This window comes from Sinohyriopsis cumingii, chromosome 16 (assembly GCF_028554795.1).
Source record: "Sinohyriopsis cumingii isolate HCF-2022 chromosome 16, ASM2855479v2, whole genome shotgun sequence".
Classification (NCBI taxonomy): Eukaryota; Metazoa; Mollusca; class Bivalvia; order Unionida; family Unionidae; genus Sinohyriopsis; species Sinohyriopsis cumingii.
Window position 1 is genome coordinate 4,472,355 of NC_142976.1, and position 18,845 is coordinate 4,491,199.

Genomic DNA, 18,845 nt, shown 5'->3' on the forward strand with positions numbered 1-18,845 from the left:
GTGTGTGTGTATGTGTGTGTGTGTGTGTGGTTTGGATTTTTAACGTAGCTTTAACAATTTTCCAGTCATATAGCTACGATATCTGCATTATGGCAGTTTATAGTGGTGTCTGGCATTGGTGCATCATCCGGAGACATGTAGCCTCATGTCCCGCCCAGGTACATCATCCTGACACCTGTCCGACCACACCTTCTTAATGCTGAGAAGCCAGTGAGGCAGCTGCTAGTACCATTTTAAAAAAAAAAGTATTTGGTATGACTTGGCCGGGGTTCGAACTCTCGACCTCCACGGCGGACACTTTAACCACTTAGGCCTACATAAATGTAACAGTGTTGCTATCACAATTATTTCTAATTATTACCGAAGTGCAGATGGCTATAAAAGTTTACTTCCTATTAAAATAAATTATCTTTCAAGATGGCAAGAGCTATCTGACTAGTACAAACAGTCGTGTTAAATCATATCCGTTTCGAATAAATCGATTAATCTAAAAATGCTCAAGCAAACTGTACCAAGAAAATGAACACCACCACCACCATTTTTAGACATAATTGCATCATATTTTCCCCACACCTGATGCTATCATCAATTTAAACGACGTTAAGTAGTTTTATGTCATAAACCCCAAACATTTTCCAATCACAGTGTGCTATAAATAGAGCGATAATGGGTTTAATTATGCATAGCCTATTTAATCCCCTTTAGAGTGATTGTCTGTTTACCAGTTACCGAGATAAACGTCTTGGTGGTACTTAATTACATAACACGATATTATCGCTCCTCTAGCCCTCTATGACGTCACACTGTGGCTAACAGCGTACTGGACGATGCTAAATGGTCCTAACAAGAACGTTATGAGTTAGTAAATATTCGCACCTTGTTTAGTATTCGTTTAGATGTCTACTACATGCCACGCCCAGACAGTGAAACTTTTCGCTCACAGTGTCCTTTACTACCGTAGAGTCTGTCTAACAGCGTATTATTAAAGGGACCGAACAGGAACGTAATAGGGGAGTAAATATCGGCACCTTGTTTAGTATTAGTATAGATGTCTACTACATGCCACACCGAGTCAGTGATTTTACTGGGAATATATAGGTATATAGGTGACAGGGTACTTACTATCTGGTGAACTTAGGACACTGCGGGGATATCACAGACTGACTCCGTCCTTTACAACAGTCGAACGGTGTGATGACTTGTTATTATATGCATGTATGTGTGTGTACATTCAGGTATATTAGTAAGATGTGACCCTTGCTTGGATCCAGGCACCCAGAAATTATTTTCTTGACTATAAGTGTATGATACACATCGAATGACATGAATTAAATTAACGCCAGGATTTTAAACGTCTCATTCTATTCGGAGTTCTTTACAAAAAGTTAGAGGCCAATTGATAAACTACTTTTTGAAAAATACAATATGACGGACAGTGGTTTCAAGAAATGTGGATTTATAGACGTGAAACAACCGGCAAAAACAAGAGGCAGAAAAATGAAAGTAAGTATCTCATCGTATGTATGTATGTATGTATGTATGTATGTATGTATGCATGCATGCGCGTATGTATGTATGTATGTATGTATGTATGACTTTATTTGTTTCCTTTGCAAAACAAACTGCATTCAGCTATTGTCAGTATTACATACACCGGTAGTAAAAGGAACATGAGTGTGACATTAAAAAATAAACAGCACCAAACATGTAATACATTTATAAAAGTACAATGTTTTTGTTTCTAAACCCCCGCATTAAGTTTACATGTTCTCTCTCAATTTCATTAATGTAATAGCCAATATAGAATCACGTGACATAAAACAATATCTTATTGTTAAAGCAAGGCATTTTAAAGAATAGTCAACACTTTAAACATAAGTATGCGGTAAACCATATAATTAATATTTTGATTATACCATCTGTTTCATTTTAAATATAGCTGTTAAAAACTAATAAAGTATATTAAACATAAAATAGGTCTTAAGCATACAAGGTGTTCAAAGTATGTATGTATGTATGTATGTATGTATGTATGTATGTATGTATGTATGTATAACTTATTAAGATAAAACTTGTGTAGATAATGCTCTATACGGGTTTAAAATTTGAATGATATATTTTCTTGTCTGGATCTGGACTCATTGTTGTCGTGCGTTTTCCTGTCTTTTTGAAAATAATTTAGTGATTGTATTGTTCGTTTTATAGAGATAATGGTCTCTTTTTATAACTTTCTGCTACACTATACCTTAGCCAGCGGAAGTTTTAAGGTTGTGCGGGCCCGGAGCGAAATGAGGACAATGGGTCCCCAAAATCTAATTTATATATGACTGTAGAAAAATACAGGTTTGTTTTCAAAATCAATTTTTAAAAAATAATCTGCTTTAATTATATTCTGTTTTAAACAAACTCCAACATTTTTCGAGTCCCCTCCTCCAGCGATCGCACGTTTGGCACAGCTCTAAGGCCGCTGCTGCTTGAGGAAAATACTGTTTTTATAAATAGCATTTAGCCCTCGTAAGATAGTGTTGATCTTTAAGAATAATCTTAGGTTAATCATTATAAACATCGGTAGTAACAATAACAACATTTGCAACAATGAAGACTGAACGGACATGAAATATATTCATCTGTAAGGAGTGAGTAAAGGCTTGACATCGCACATAAAACCGTATCTGTCAAAAACAAGCAATACAGAAAAACCGTTATCTTTAAAAAAATAAGCAATACACAAAAACTTTCAAAAAAATTAGTATTGCACAAAAACGAGCTAGTGACACAAAATTGTACAGGTTCTGCAAAATGTTCTTCTTGGTATGGCTTGTCGGACAGCAAATAGTCTAATTCACAAATAACCGCAGTAGTAATGACAGCTACTTCTACGGTGACGATAATGACAAAGTCGACAACGACGATAACAAAAGGAGCAGCAGGAACAATTCCAAAACAATAGTAGAATGCTATGATATATAACAGAAGATACAATCACTGGCCACACTGTGCCCCCTATCTCCATACATCAACCGGTACAAGGACAATCATGTCTCCATTTTGCTTATCATGTACACAGTTTATGACCGATAAAGTATTGTCCCAGTATAATGTCATTACCTTCACTTTTCACGAGAACTAGTCAACCATCTATCCTTTAGGGCAATCAACATTATATCTTTGTATATTGCACATGTGCATGCAGTTAATATCTACAGTAGCGGTGTAATACGCTGCATTGTTTCAACTCTAAGCAAGTTCAGCTAGATTGTTTGCAAAACACAGATCTACCCAACGCCTGCTTCGTTCCACCCCACCCCAGAAAGCCGTGACCAGTCCCAAGGTGCAGGAATCGACACAGGGCCCAATTTACTTATGCATATCCAAATTAGACCTTTCTTTATATATATATATATATATATATATATATATATATATATATATATATATATATATATATATATATATATATATATATATAGAGAGAGAGAGAGAGAGAGAGAGAGAGAGAGAGAGAGAGAGAGAGAGATCCAACTATACATAATCCGTTGGGGGCTGTGGACATTTCCGCCAGTTGCTGTCACAGTAGTAAACAAGTGGACTTGTGTCGATGTCTAAACGCTGAGACGCCAACTGATGTTTCTTGTGTTGATGGAATACGACATCCTGCACTTGACGAGGTATAATAAATCGCGAGGCGGAAATGGGCACGAGTTATTTCACACAACTTGTAAATTAGACAGTTTTTAGTATTGTCAAAATAGCCTTCACATATAATTTAAAGAGACACGAAAATGCCTGTCATACATTATTATGGTTCACTGAGGGGTGCAAAAGTTGGCATAAATCGTCGCTGGAATCACGCTTAGGATGGTACTTCTTATATAACCAGACAGCGAAGATAATAAAACCAGGAGATGCCATCAAAGTGTGGCATGCTGCTGGACCAAGAATCAGGTCCGAGACTAGGTCATATGGACCAGGAATCAGATCAGAGACTAGGCCATATGGACCAGGAATCAGGTCAGAGACTAGGCCATATGGACTAAGAATCAGGTCAGAGACTAGGCCGTATGGACCAAGAATCAGGTCAGTGACTAGGCCATATGGACCAAGAATCAGGTCAGTGACTAGGCCATATGGACCATTATCAGATACAGAAAAAAGCATGAACCTTCAGTTTTCATTTTCATGAGTCCTGAGAAAGAAGTAAACGTGTGTTGCATAACTAATATGTAAATAACAATAATACATTATGTGTTAACGTAATTACAAAGTACTTCAGGAACAACATTACCACTATAGTACATTCAGTTTGTTATTTCTAGTAATAAGAAAGCAATATGTAAATTACCCCAAATTTGTATATGAACCGTTTAAAAAACGATTATTATTATTATTATTATTATTATTATTATTACGGTTGTTTGTTATAAAGATTTTAGTATTTATCAATCCCCTCCTTTCCAGCTCTTGTTAATTTCTATTTTAGAGTTGTGCGTATGTCATTTGAAAACCACGCAATGTTTATAGTTTATGGTCATGCTTATGATTCAAACTTGAAATGAAGCTGATGTTATCGTGGACTCCTATTAAAGTACTGCCATGGAAACGTTTTCCTGAGATAGCAGTTACTGGTGTCCAAGTAAAGGAAACTGTCGAATCAGAACACACACACACATGTATGTATGTATGTATGTTGTGTGTGTATATCTTTGCTCTGTCAATCTTTTAACTTTACCGCATTAACCTTGGAAATTGTTTTAATTTTCGCCTGAAATGAAACTAGGAAACGCATTTTTGGGTTACTAAATACGTCGAAATATGTCTGCTTCGAAGAGATTTCCGTGTAGTCGGATGATTAAGTGTATAAAAGACACTGTTTTCGGTTTTCTATTTCGCTTGTGCGTCTTAACGTTGGATTTGTCTTTTCTTTTTTTTTTTCTTTTTTTTTTTTTTTTGCATTTTGGACCATGATTGTCGTCTATCTGCCACTTTTTACTCCAAGTCTTAAATTTGTCATACTTTCAGCAAAGGTTCGCCTCCGTGCGCAGTTCTGACCGGTACTTTTTCGGATTTCAGGCCAGAATATCTAAATGTCGGACATGAACTCAGGTTCCTTGTGTGTGTGTGTGTGTGTATGTGTGAGATAGATATTTGGATTTTTAACGTAGCTTTAAAAAAAATTCAGTTATATCGTTTAGATGTCTGCAGTGTGGCAGTTTATAGTGATGTCGAGCAATGGGGCATCATGCCGCAGACGTGTAGCATAATGTCCCACCCAGTCACATTATTCTGACACCAGGCCGACCAGTCCTAACACTAACCTCTTAATGCTGAGCGCCAAGCGAGGCAGCTGTTAGTACCATTTTTGTAAGTCTTTTGTATGACTCGGCCGGGAATCGAACCCACGATCTCCCGCATCCGAGGCAAACGCTCTAACCACTAGGCCACTGGAGCGGTCCGAAAAGTGGTAATTTTTTGCTTCAAAATCGGGTCTAACAATTTAGTTCTTTTCTGGCTGAATTTCGAAATGCGAGGAATTTGGTATCATTGTAGAGATACAACTGTCTACCTTTCTGCAGTATAACCCACTTTATTGTCTCCTAAATGATGTTGATAATGTAGTAAATTTAGAGTATGTGCACGTGGTTGTAGTGCCCCGTTTTAAGCAATTCTTAGATTTGTGTGATTACTTGTTTGATTATTGGAATTTGGCGCCATGGAAATATTCCTGGCCCGAACTAATGAGCTAATCAATAGGAGCAAACGTCACGGAGTGGAGTGTTAGTGTGTTTCCATGATGTCCTGGTTCACTAGTAGTGAATTCCGACCAGAACCGAATGACTGTCCCTGTCGTAAAATAGTACATATTAAAATCTAGTGGTATACATTGGTAGCGTGACTGCAAGGACAGCACTTACGGTATTAAACCGGTAAATTACACAAGGGCATAAATAAAAAGGGACTTGGCAGAGACCGTTTATGTCGCCATGCGGGCGAATATGGTGCAGTTATATCGGCGAAATGTGCCTGGAAAGCATACATTGACTGGCCTAAGGTGGCGGAGTTAAAATAGTTCCCATTGTTAGGGAGTACTCACATAGGTTCTAAGGCGTGAACGGGTGGTGGTACGGAAACATAATGAAGCCAAAACACGCAGATGTACGGTTGATGGATAGTTGACAGTTTGGTTTATCTGTGGTCTTGCATTAATTAGAGGAAAATTTAGGTATAGAATGGACACGTCGGGCTTTCTGATTTACAACTGAGGTTGTATGGAAGTCTTTGGAAAGTCGGGGAAACTTATGACTTCTAGCGAGAATCGCGCCAGGGTTTGACAACCGCTCGGTCAAGTAAATACCCGTGTGCGTATAACAAGAAAATTTCTGGTGGCAGCGGTGGGATATGTGAATAGTTATGTGATATGTTGAAAGTGGTTAGTTTTTTCTTTACTATGTATAGAACAGACTATTCCTTCGCAATTTTGAAAGAAAGACGTGTCCTATAAAATTAAAAAAAAAAAAAAAAAAAAAAAAATCATAAATATTAAAAATAGATATAAATGATACAACACTTTTACAAATTATTTTCATTATTTCGCAATATTTAGTCTGCGAAAGTAGTTAGATTTATTTGCTCTTAAGAAATTTGTTTAATTTGAGTACATATGTCCAATCGAGACGGAATATTTTATCTAGGACGTAATGTCAGCAGTGATGCAGATAAGGAAGTGAAATTGCAGATGGCTCATAGGTAAAAGGAACGCGGGTCAGTCACAAGCATCGTGTCACATTGCTGAGACGTGGATGTCGAATTGGGCAAAACAGCTGATTATTCCGGAGATAACTAAGTTGAAATGGTCTAAAGATATCATAATTTATTTGGCCATGAAATTCTGTGCATTCCCGATTCATGAATTTGGCTGTATAATTATTAAATAATAAGAGAAGAACCGTGCGTAAGATCGCGTGTTTGACACCCCCCCCCCTTCGAAATAGCATAAGCACAGATTAGACCAAAATATTCGTCCATCTCGTTCTATTTTCGTATTAGTAAAACCTCATTTATTTCTGTTTTGACAGACCTGGTACTTTCTCAGTGAATTGAAAAGTACACACATTGGTCGTTGATTTGGCAAAACAATAAAAACAACAACAACAACAAATACATCTAAGCCTGTTCTAAATAGCAATTGGTAGTAGGAAAGTTTCTTTTAAAGTTCATCGCGACAGGCTAATAGGGAATTATTATAAGTTATTATAATGGCTACTGGCAGAGGTGCGCCTACCTCTTTAATTGATACGCCTTTGCCACAGTCTGTTCACTGGCGACTGTTATCGCCCTTGTCGCCTACTATAGAGAGGCAGATAAAACATGTGGACGTAGACAGTAACATCCAGTTTCTTGTGACCTCGACTCCGTGCGAGGCCAATAATGTTGATGGCGATGCCCGTGCATTTGGTGGCAAGTCGGATGATCTGAAGTTCGAAACTTTAAAGGAGGGTACGCCTGAGAACGTGAGGTCTGACGGTTACAATCGAGTTACGTATCCAATATCGAAGAGACAGTTAAGTCCGCCCACTGATAGTCTGCTAGAGACTATAGACATCACAGAAAAGTTCGAAAAATTAGGAACAACCATAGATCATTTGTTAAGTGGAAGATCGGTCGAGAGCCGCAGTGAGTTAAAAGATGGAGGACTAGCATTAGACAGCTACGCATAGACGAGCCCCTCTTAACCGTCTTAGGACTTTCTTGATTTTCGTACGCATGTATTCGGAATTTCCAGTCACAGTCTCGGACCCACGATGTGGCGAGGTATCGTTGAAATGCCTCCGACTTGACATCGAACGACTAGAACTGGAACTTTCAGAAACTAAACAAGAGAAGGTCCGCGCGGCGGAAGATGGTTTAGCTGTCCTTGAGGAAAAACATCAGCTTCAGCAGCTTTACGGGGACCTGGAAAGGCAATACGATGAGATAAAGGCAGTGTTGGAATGTGCCAAAGGGACACTTGTCAAGGAACAGTTATCGTCTCGCAAGCAGAATGCAAGCGGAATCCATCATAAGTAGTACTTCCTACAAGAACTGTTTCATGAGAGGAAGTCTACAGGGAAGAAGTATTGCCATATCCAATTACGGCTCAAAGAACTAAACTAATGGAACAAAGAAGGGCTGGGCGAGGAAGTGTCACAGTGTTGTGACAAGTTACAGACATGTTTTTAAACTGAGTACAGTTATTTCACGAACTTATAGCACTGACCGGTGATAAATGAATGGGTGGGTAATAATCGTGTCCCCGTGATTATTAAATTGGTTGGGTACGGACACATTGTCATAACGGGTTTGAAAATCAAGGCCACGCAGTTAGAATCATAATAATCTGCGCCCGTCGGCTGTGTAAATAGTGTGATTCTAGTAAATTAATTATGTGATGACAGATATCCAATCTTTTTCTTTATTATGTTCCTATGGATAAGATGCATGTGTTGATCGTGTGGAGAGTTAATTCAAAATAGTTGTAGGAGTTGTTTGCTGCTTGAATCCATAGTTTGGTAAATTAGACCTATTTGTTTGGTTTGTGCTTGATGTGAAGCAAAGCTACATTATGAAGAGAAGAGGGTGATTTTATGATGATTGTTTGGAGATTAGTGGACTGGTTTTTTTCTGTCACTGTAGAGTTAGTACAAGTGGTGAATAGATGATGGAAAAGGCAGTGTCACATGCGTTCGGTGGATGACAATGTGTATCGCGCCAGTTTGGCGTTGAAGTCATGGTTGACTTGTATTTGAGGTTCATAAGATACGTGTTCTTCTCTGAAAAGCGCATTCTCTAACCTCGTTGTACACAGGAAGGTCCCTGTTTTTTCTTGTCATTGAACTGCTAAAGACTTGCCAGTTGAGAATTGCTTCGTACAGTGTGTGTTAAAAATTGTTCACTACCATCCTGACAATCATAATGATTCGGTGTGGTTTCCATCATGCGTAGTTTGATTTGTCTGCTTGGATGGAAAAGTGTCCATTTTGAAAATATGTCAATTAATTAGCAGCATGAAGTAATGACATTGCACACCACAGTATAGTGAATTGTTTATATGATGGTGTTCTAAACGTTTGCTTTTGGGAGTACGTTTTATTTTATGGCTATGTTTGGACGCTGTAGCATTAGTTCATTAGTGGTGAGTTAGTTGTAAGAAGATAGGATCGTCTGACACAGACTGAGATGATAAAAAAAAGAAATATGTGTACGCGCATAACAAGGTCTATTTGGAGACGTGTATCCTGGTGAGAACGCGAACTCCAGACCTGAGTTATTTTTGGGTAAACAGGAATGGTCCTGTGTTACATTTACTGTCTTGTTGTTAGAGACCTATGTATAGAAAAGTCTTTCCTGCAGCGAATTCCGAAGATTGTTTTTGTTTTGAGAGAGTTTGAACCCGAACAGCTTGTTGGAACATTTTCATGTTAGATTCAACTTGGTTAAATTGTGTTTAGTGTTCACAGTTAGGTTACTTATAAGCAAGCAGTGGATTCAAACAGAAAAAGAAAAAAAAAAAAAAAAAAAAAAAAAAAAGTTTACTTATGGATGTTGAGTGAGAGGCTATTAGGAACAAGTCATTGATTCAGAGTTTTGTTTTAATCATCTTTGGGAATCATTAATCGGTTGGGTGGTTGATTTTGGGGGAAACAATCAATTTTGATTAGACCACAGAAGTGTGACGTTTGTGTCACTCGAGGTCGAGTGATCTTTTTAAAGGCGGGGGTAATGTAGTAAATTTAGAGTATGTGCACGTGGTTGTAGTGCCCCGTTTTAAGCAATTCTTAGATTTGTGTGATTACTTGTTTGATTATTGGAATTTGGCGCCATGGAAATATTCCTGGCCCGAACTAATGAGCTAATCAATAGGAGCAAACGTCACGGAGTGGAGTGTTAGTGTGTTTCCATGATGTCCTGGTTCACTAGTAGTGAATTCCGACCAGAACCGAATGACTGTCCCTGTCGTAAAATAGTACATATTAAAATCTAGTGGTATACATTGGTAGCGTGACTGCAAGGACAGCACTTACGGTATTAAACCGGTAAATTACACAAGGGCATAAATAAAAAGGGACTTGGCAGAGACCGTTTATGTCGCCATGCGGGCGAATATGGTGCAGTTATATCGGCGAAATGTGCCTGGAAAGCATACATTGACTGGCCTAAGGTGGCGGAGTTAAAATAGTTCCCATTGTTAGGGAGTACTCACATAGGTTCTAAGGCGTGAACGGGTGGTAGTACGGAAACATAATGAAGCCAAAACACGCAGATGTACGGTTGATGGATAGTTGACAGTTTGGTTTATCTGTGGTCTTGCATTAATTAGAGGAAAATTTAGGTATAGAATGGACACGTCGGGCTTTCTGATTTACAACTGAGGTTGTATGGAAGTCTTTGGAAAGTCGGGGAAACTTATGACTTCTAGCGAGAATCGCGCCAGGGTTTGACAACCGCTCGGTCAAGTAAATACCCGTGTGCGTATAACAATAGTACAGAGCACGGAAATATGGTACAGCCTCATGACGCTTAAACGTGTCACGCCGGGTTAATTAGTTAATTTTGATAAAACTTATGGGAATTGCGAACCTATATATAAATTGCACTTCTTTGAATTACTTCCCTCTCTTTTCTTTCAGTCCTGGAAAAAGCGTTGGTTAGTGGTTCATACAGTGCCTCAGCGAGCTGCTGGAACATATGTCACCCAAATCGACATTTTCCCGTCAGATGAGGCTGCCAAAAATAAAATAGGCTGCAAGCAAACGATTATCCTGGAGAACTTGACTGCAATTCAACCTGTCAAGTCCAAAACCCACAAGTTCGCCGTTGAAGTGGTGGAGAGGGAACCAGTATTGCTTTTGGCTGGTGAAACAGAGCTCGAGTCTCAGGAATGGGTAGAAGCGATCAGACAGATTTTCCGAGCTAGAAGCAGTAATCGTTTCGTTGTTGGGAAAGGTAAGAAACTTGCACGAAGAAAGATCTAATGCATCTGTTGCTAAATACAGAGAAGCAGAATGAAGCGAGCGGTTTTGTTCAGAGCTGAAGTTATTAAAATGATGGATTCCTTAGACTTATACAAGACGAGTGAGACCGAAGGATGATTTTGTGTTGTATTCAGTTTACTGTTGGATGAATGGCTTAATGTTTTATGTAGCATATGTGTAAAATTTATTTGCTTTTTTATGTTAGCAATACTTTTTATCTTATCGCTCTATAATTGTATTATACGTCTAATATACACCTGAGTCATCATATACGTCTAATGTAGGACTGACAGTCATCATATACGCTTAATACAGGCATGATAGTCATCATATGCGTCTCATCCATGCCTGACAATCATCATATACGTCTAATGTAGGCCTGACAGTCATCATACACGTATACTGTAGGACTGACAGTCATCATATACGCTTAATACAGGCATGATAGTCATCATATGCGTCTCATACAGGCCTGACAGTCATCATTTACGTCTAATGTAAGCTTGACAGTCATCATATACGTCTAATATAGGCATGACTTCATCATATACGCTTAATACAGGCATGACAGTCATTAAATGCGTCTCATACAGGCCTGACAGTCATCATTTACATCTAATGTAAGCTTGACAGTCATCATATACGTCTAAGGCATGACTGTCATCATATACGCTTAATACAGGCATGACAGTCATTATATGCGTCTCATACAGGCCTGACAGTCATGATTTACGTCTAATATAAGCATGACTGTCATCATATGTCTATTTGCTGTAGAAATAGGTTGGTCAGTCTCACACTCTATAACCTTCGTATCACTTTTCTAATATTCTGTAGATATAAATTGTCTTACTACTGTATTAAAATAAAACTAAGAGATAACGAAATTTGAATTACATTGTAATATAATATTATAGTGGACAAGGTGTTGTGGAAGCTTGGTCTCAACGGGATATACGTTGTTTTACAATATATTTGAGTAGTTTTGTTGTTTTCATATCTTATTAGGGGCCCCGAGCGGCCGAATAGTCTTAAGCGCTCAACGTTCCGGATCACTGCCATCTCACCTCTGTCTGCGTGGGTTCGAGTTTCAGGCTTGGCTAACGTGGGTACGTGAGAAAGCTTGCCAGTAGCTTCTCGTTGGTCAGTGGTGGTTCTTCCTGGGGTTTTTCTAGGGTTCTCCCTCCACCAGTTATACTGGCCGCCATGTATAGCCTATCTTATGCTGAAATATAGCGACAAACCCTACAACAACAACAACAACAATAAATCACATTTTATTTATTGTCTTTCTAGTTATATTTGAGACTAAACACATATTGAGACTAAACACATATTCGCAATTCCGTTCATTCCAGATATACTTCAGAATTGATACATATTCACAGTTCTCTTCTTTCCAGATGTACATCGGAATGGATATATATATATTCATAGTTCTCTTCTTTCCAGATATACATCGGAATGGATATATATATTCATAGTTCTCTTCTTTCCAGATATACATCGGGCTACAGTAATTGAGAGCAAACATACAAGTCGCCTGGGTCTAGGGGGAGAGTACGAAGTGCACATCTCTCCAGAGTACATCTCGATTTATAGCTTGGACTCGTACAACTCATACGAGTGGTCACTCAAGACGCTAAAACGATTCCAGTTACTGGCCGAGAACAACAACATTCTTATCTTTGAGTGTGGGCCGTAAGTCTCCGTTGTTAAATCATTTGCGGCATACGTTACTTAGTACAGATTAAAGATTGACCTAAGTCACTTCTTCATGTTAACCATCTACTTTATTATGTTGTCTCTGTTCAAATATGGTATTCAAGTAAGTGACAGAGAAAGAAGTCATTCATATATATATATATATATATATATATATATATATATATATTCTTTCCCATTATGGGCAGCGGATCTGTAAAATATTAGGTTATTCTGTTGGTTTTCTTATCGTCAATATCCACTTTGCCAGGTTTTAACGAGTTTTTCCAAAATAGCACTTCAATTCGTGATTTGTTGAGGTTCTGCGTTTTAAAAACCTATTTCTTTCAATATATATATATATATATATATATATATATATATATATATATATATATATATATATATATATATATACATATATATATATATATATATATATATATATATATATATATATATATATATCCAGTAAAGAACAAAAGCACGATATTGAGTGCATGGGACCTTCTCGTCAAATATTGCAATCATATTCAAATTAATGGAGATCTGATTGTTGAAGTTTAAATTTTTACCGAGATGTTTTTATATCATTTTCTTTTCAAAATACTGTTTGGAGAATATTATATTTGGTTACTTCAGTATTGTCATTACACAGGCACTCAGCTTGACGAGAACGCCCACATCTTACAGTTTAAATTATACCAATTCATTTTTTTTATGCGAGGCTCTTGATCGAAAGAAGCTGTGTAACAGAAGGACGTATATCAGCGTATCGACAAGAAATGATTCTGAAAATGATGTAATATATCGATCCCCTTTGAATTTTGTATTTTTGGTTTTTCATGTTCAAAGGAGATTTGGAGAGTTCTTTTGTTTAAATAGAAGACGTATAAATAAACAATTATCTTATTGAATTTCAATGTTTTGTAATTAACATGTAATGATTGTGGATACATGTTGCGTATCATGACTTGAAAAAGGAACGAAAAGGATATCTAGAACAGATTTAAACTTTGATCGTTAGTTTATTGCTTGTAAACAAAATTCATAGGAACAGAAAGAAACATTATTACGGAAAATTTACTGGAAAGATCGGAAACGTTTTCATGTATTATCATGGAAAGGCTGTGTATAGCCGTGATCAATCCACGAAATTTTCAATGGTCATCAAGCATTATTCAGTAGCAACACAATTTTTGGAGGCAAATTTATAATTTGTTTTAACAACTGTCATAGTGATATTCAAATGGTACACTGTAAGATGTCTCAGAAATTTGTCCTATTGGAGTGATCTGTTAATAATGTAATTTATTTGAATGTACATATAACGCATAGAAGGTTAATTTGGTGTAATGGAGAAAAAAACCCACCTATTGCGTAATGATGAGGTAGGACCAATGTATCACAAATGTATGATTTATCATTGGGTATTATGCAGTAGAAAAGACCAGACAATATACATGTCACTGACAATCTTATTTTAGAATTGGATATGCATACTTGCTTGTGAAGCAGTATTATTTTCAGAACGAGGCACAGTAATGCTTGTGCAATATATTTTGATGAAGTGACCAAAGGTCCACATATTTTCATGGTTAAAATAAAGCTATTGCTTGTATAGTATCGTAATCGAATAACAACAATGTAAATGTGACTGACAATCTTATTCTGAGACAGGGCAGGAATAATTGCTTGTGAGGCAATATTATTTTCAGAACGATACAAAATTAATGCTATTTCGATATACTTTTGTGTAGTGACTAGAGGTCCAAAATAATTTCATTATAAACGCAATGATTATAAAGCGATTCATTTTTATGAAGACGATGGTAAATGAGCCATGGCTAAGTTCTCTTACTGTCTGTATAAATAGTTAAACAAATACTTATTGAAATCGACCGCTCCGGTGGTCAAGTGATCAGAGTGTCCGCATCGGATGCATGAGGTGAGTCATACCAAAGACATAAAAATGGTACTAACAGCTGCCTCGCTCTATGCTCAGCATTAAGAGGTTAGTGTTAGGACTGGTCGGCCTTGTGTCAGGATATTGTGACTGGGTGGGACATGATGCTACATATCTACGGCATGATGCCCCAGTGCTAGACATCACTATAAACTGCCACTCTGCAGACATCGTAGCGATATGACTGGAAATTTTTTAAAGCTAAGTTAAAAATCCAAATCGCACACACTTATTGAAATCCATTCACAATGCAAATTATCCATATTTCGTCCTCTTTTTTCAGTGCGTCAGAGAGTGGTGAAGCGACCTTTCAGTTCATGTCCACAGTTGCACCACACATTCTCGCAACCATCAAAAAGAACATCTTCATCGCTATTTCCTCGAAACAAAGCATGCAAAAACAGATATCTCCAGAGGAGATCGACCTTCCGGATAAATCACGATCAAACTCAGTAACAAACAGTGAAAAAGTGTTACGGGGTATGTTAGAAAACTGCAATCAAAGAAGAAACGAGCCTATCAAGCCTCTCACGCCGGAGAATGATGCAGTGTCTACTGCATCAACATTGTCTGTAATTTCTAGTAGAAAAAGCAATACTAGCGATTTATTTATTAGTTTTGATTTACCTTCCAGAAGTACAAGACTCGGTAGTGTGGAAACTTTACAATCAACGGATTCTCGTGGTATTATAAAGAGTCCTTTATCAGAAACACCGATGTCCAATTCCTCTTCTGAACTTCCAACCAGATCGGAAATAGCTGAGGTGACGCCTCCATCGAGCGAATACAACACTCTAGATGATTTTGCTTCAAAGAGAGTGTCTACGTTAACAAACTTTTCTGTAATACCAGCCACTATTGATAACCAGAACATAAAATTCTTTTTGGATGAGTACGGTTATAGTCATGTAAACATTCAAACAAAGATCACGTCAACAACAGATGACAAAGGCCGAACTCTGTCAAATCTTTCAACAGCTTCCTCAGTTTCGTTCCGCACTAACTCAACAAGTTCTAGAGACTCTGGTGTCTTGGTACATGCAATAGATTCTCCCATCATTAATGCTAACACGGTGCAAAGAGAACAAAAACGTATTCACAGACCAACTGACTCCTTTGATAGTGCCATTTCTACATCATCCATAAGCGAAGATCCCGCTCAGACTTTCCAAATTCCCATTGAGGAAATCGAAATTTGTCATAAAGATGAGGTACATGACACTGGCAATGACTACGGTTATTCAGTACTTTATCAGCATAAGAACAACCACACCAAAATCACCGACAGTACAAATACTGCTGCACAACACAGAAAACCCAGCTTACAAAAATCAAATTCGACTGGAAATGTTGTGCTTGAAGAAAACATATACGAAGACGTTGATAAATATAGAAAAAACCTCGAGAAATTTCTTGGACTTGATCCAAAAATAGATCCATCAGCTATCCCGCCATCTTTGCCCGAAAGACCGCCAACTCTGAAACCCAAGCGCAAGCTCATGAACATGTCGGCTAATTCTCGCTCATTGGAGAGAAAATTATTCACACTTCCCAAACTCTCAATGTCGAAGGGAAAGAAAAAAGATAATTCATCTTCTGAATCGGATGAAGAGTTGTCTGAATTTAGAAAAGGCCCTTCAAAGGTTGCAGTTTGGCCTTTAGGCGCAATGTCAGTAACAGACGACAATGAACTCTATCAAGGAGTGGCTAAAGTTCATGGAACTACTGAGTCCAGACCACTAGCGCGACAAAGGAGCAATTCTTTCAACGTGAGCGTATTTTCTACCAAAAAACAGAAGTCACGGGAACAGCGGAAGAAAGACTTTGTCGATCTTTTGACAGGTGACAACATACCAGAGTTTTTGTCAAGTCCTGTGGAAACAAAAATACTTCGTCCGGAAATATTCGGTCCGAATTCAAATTCTACTCCATACGATGCTAAAAATGGGATTGATTTAGACTGGGCTAGAAAGCAAACTTCACGTACGTATGGGCAGGATGTATCACTGTTTGACGACCATCAATCATCATCGGAGGAAAATCTCCGGAATTCCTTACATTTTTCAGAGGAACCAATTTATGCTGAAGTAAAACCTCGTGCATCAGATGACATTCCATTTGAACCACCGTTTCCAGATATAGTACATTGGTATCCACATCATGGTTGCATGGATTCTGAGATTAAAGATCAGTCGGATCTAGCTGTTCTGGACCTCTTCCATTTCGGTTTTAACTTCCCAATGAGCGAGGAAACGCGCAATAGCAAAGAACAAAATGAAAGCAGTTTGTCATCAGGTAGTATTCTATCCCAAGCTAGTGTATTCTCGGAAAAAAACAGTCAGAACAGTGGAGTCTCCAATGCATATTTATCGACATTGGGTGACCACGACTGCATATCTAAGATAACGACACATACAGAGTTAGCAGAGAACGTATATACTGATATGAGCTTCTGTGCAAGTGATGATGTTTACGTTCTCCCGTCAGATGTTGTGCAAGCCAATAAGTGATCCTGGAATACAGTCACTGTCTATAATTTCACACACACACACACACACAGAGAACATTTTGAACCCTGGCGCAACGCAAATATTTTGTTCAGGTGTTACGGGATGGTCATTAATTATTCTATAGTCACATTATATGTTTGTGTGATAGACTCGTGAAGATAGAAACTATAAAAGAAAAATATGGGAGGGGTAAGAAACAGATTCATGCACAAAATATAAATCTGGCCATCTATTTAATACTAGGTTGTTGAAGTCATACAAATAACTTTTTCATGGATACTCGTGCCACAACGAATATTGTCCCTTTCTTCAAACCAAACCGGATATGAGATTGAGATTGTATCATTTCCTTATGCATATTCATGTAGCGAAAGATCCAAAGTCCTCATCGACCTCAGTATATATATATATATATATATATATATATATATATATATTGAGAGAGAGATTTGAAAAGTTAGAAGACTATAGTAAAAGACATTCAGGTCACGTTAGCGTGCGTTTAGGTTTGACTATCTTGGTAACGGCTGTCAATTCTTTAAATTGCAATTATTCATTTTATTTGGATCCTCATACATCCCTATTCCTTTGGAATGTCATTATTTACACGCACCGAGAAATACATATGGCGAACTCGATGTTAAAATACGTGGTTATTTTTGGACAAGGTCATCCTAAAGGTGACACATTATAAATAAGACTGAATGTCGCACATTGCGATACCACAATGAAAGCAATGCATATGGGAAAAATGGTACTACTCCGTTAATTGTTATGATAGGCCAGACGTCCTCTTTTTACCCAGTCCACAGCTATAAATAATTTTCCTCTGCAAGTATTTATGAGGACATTTAAGGTGTCGGGCATTCAACAACCAGGAAAGAATAGACATTGGTTAAAGTATTTTAGTATTACATTTTACAACAGCAATTAGTTTTTGACTTGATTTACATGACCACATTGACATAAATTTTACAAGGATTTATTTATGCGTGAACTTTGCCTTTGAATTTAAGTTTTAAACAACAATACAAATATTTACTATTTTTCTACATGTATATTTTTAAAGATACCAGTTGGAAAATACAGTAGGTTGTATAAATGAGATAAAAGTGAAATTGAACGATTTTTCATTCTAAAAATAAAAAAGGTTAAAACTTTCGTCTCTTTGTTGTGGATGAACATACATAGTTTATAAATTTCTAACTCTTATCTATATCCTATATATATATATGCCACATACATAACATGATTTTTAAGGTTTTGGTGTAAAGAAATTTTATATACCAATACTGTATATCAAATTGTGATCCGACTTGGCGCAATAATATGCATATACAAATAATGTTTCAACATTAGTTTATATTTCAACAGTAGGTTATCGATACTCTAAATCTGTGATAAGTGAATAATCATTAGCATTGTAATAAAATAACACTAATAATAATCTCTCTCTCTCTCTCTCTGTGACGTTAGTAGAAAGATATCAGCGAAGAAGTTAGAAATGGAGGATCGAAACAGTTGTATAGTTGGTAGCAATGTTAATTAAATCAAATCATAATATTGACTTAGATGAACTGTAAATACACTTAAATGTTTGAATTACCTCTTGCTCATTTCCCTTACTTTGTATTTCCAACTCGTTTAAATATGCTA

The 18,845-nt window shown here is 37.3% G+C and overlaps 1 protein-coding gene across 1 annotated transcript; it reads left to right on the forward strand.

Annotated features, from left to right (window-relative positions):
- Positions 1 to 338: 338 nt before the first annotated feature.
- On the forward strand, positions 339 to 18,350 carry LOC149779851 (uncharacterized). Its single transcript, XM_089936522.1, has 4 exons — positions 339 to 1,503; positions 10,665 to 10,980; positions 12,509 to 12,710; positions 14,963 to 18,350. The coding sequence occupies exons 1-4, from the start codon at positions 1,426 to 1,428 to the stop codon at positions 17,187 to 17,189; spliced, it is 2,823 nt and encodes a 940-aa protein (XP_089792648.1). The 5' UTR covers positions 339 to 1,425; the 3' UTR covers positions 17,190 to 18,350.
- Positions 18,351 to 18,845: the final 495 nt, after the last annotated feature.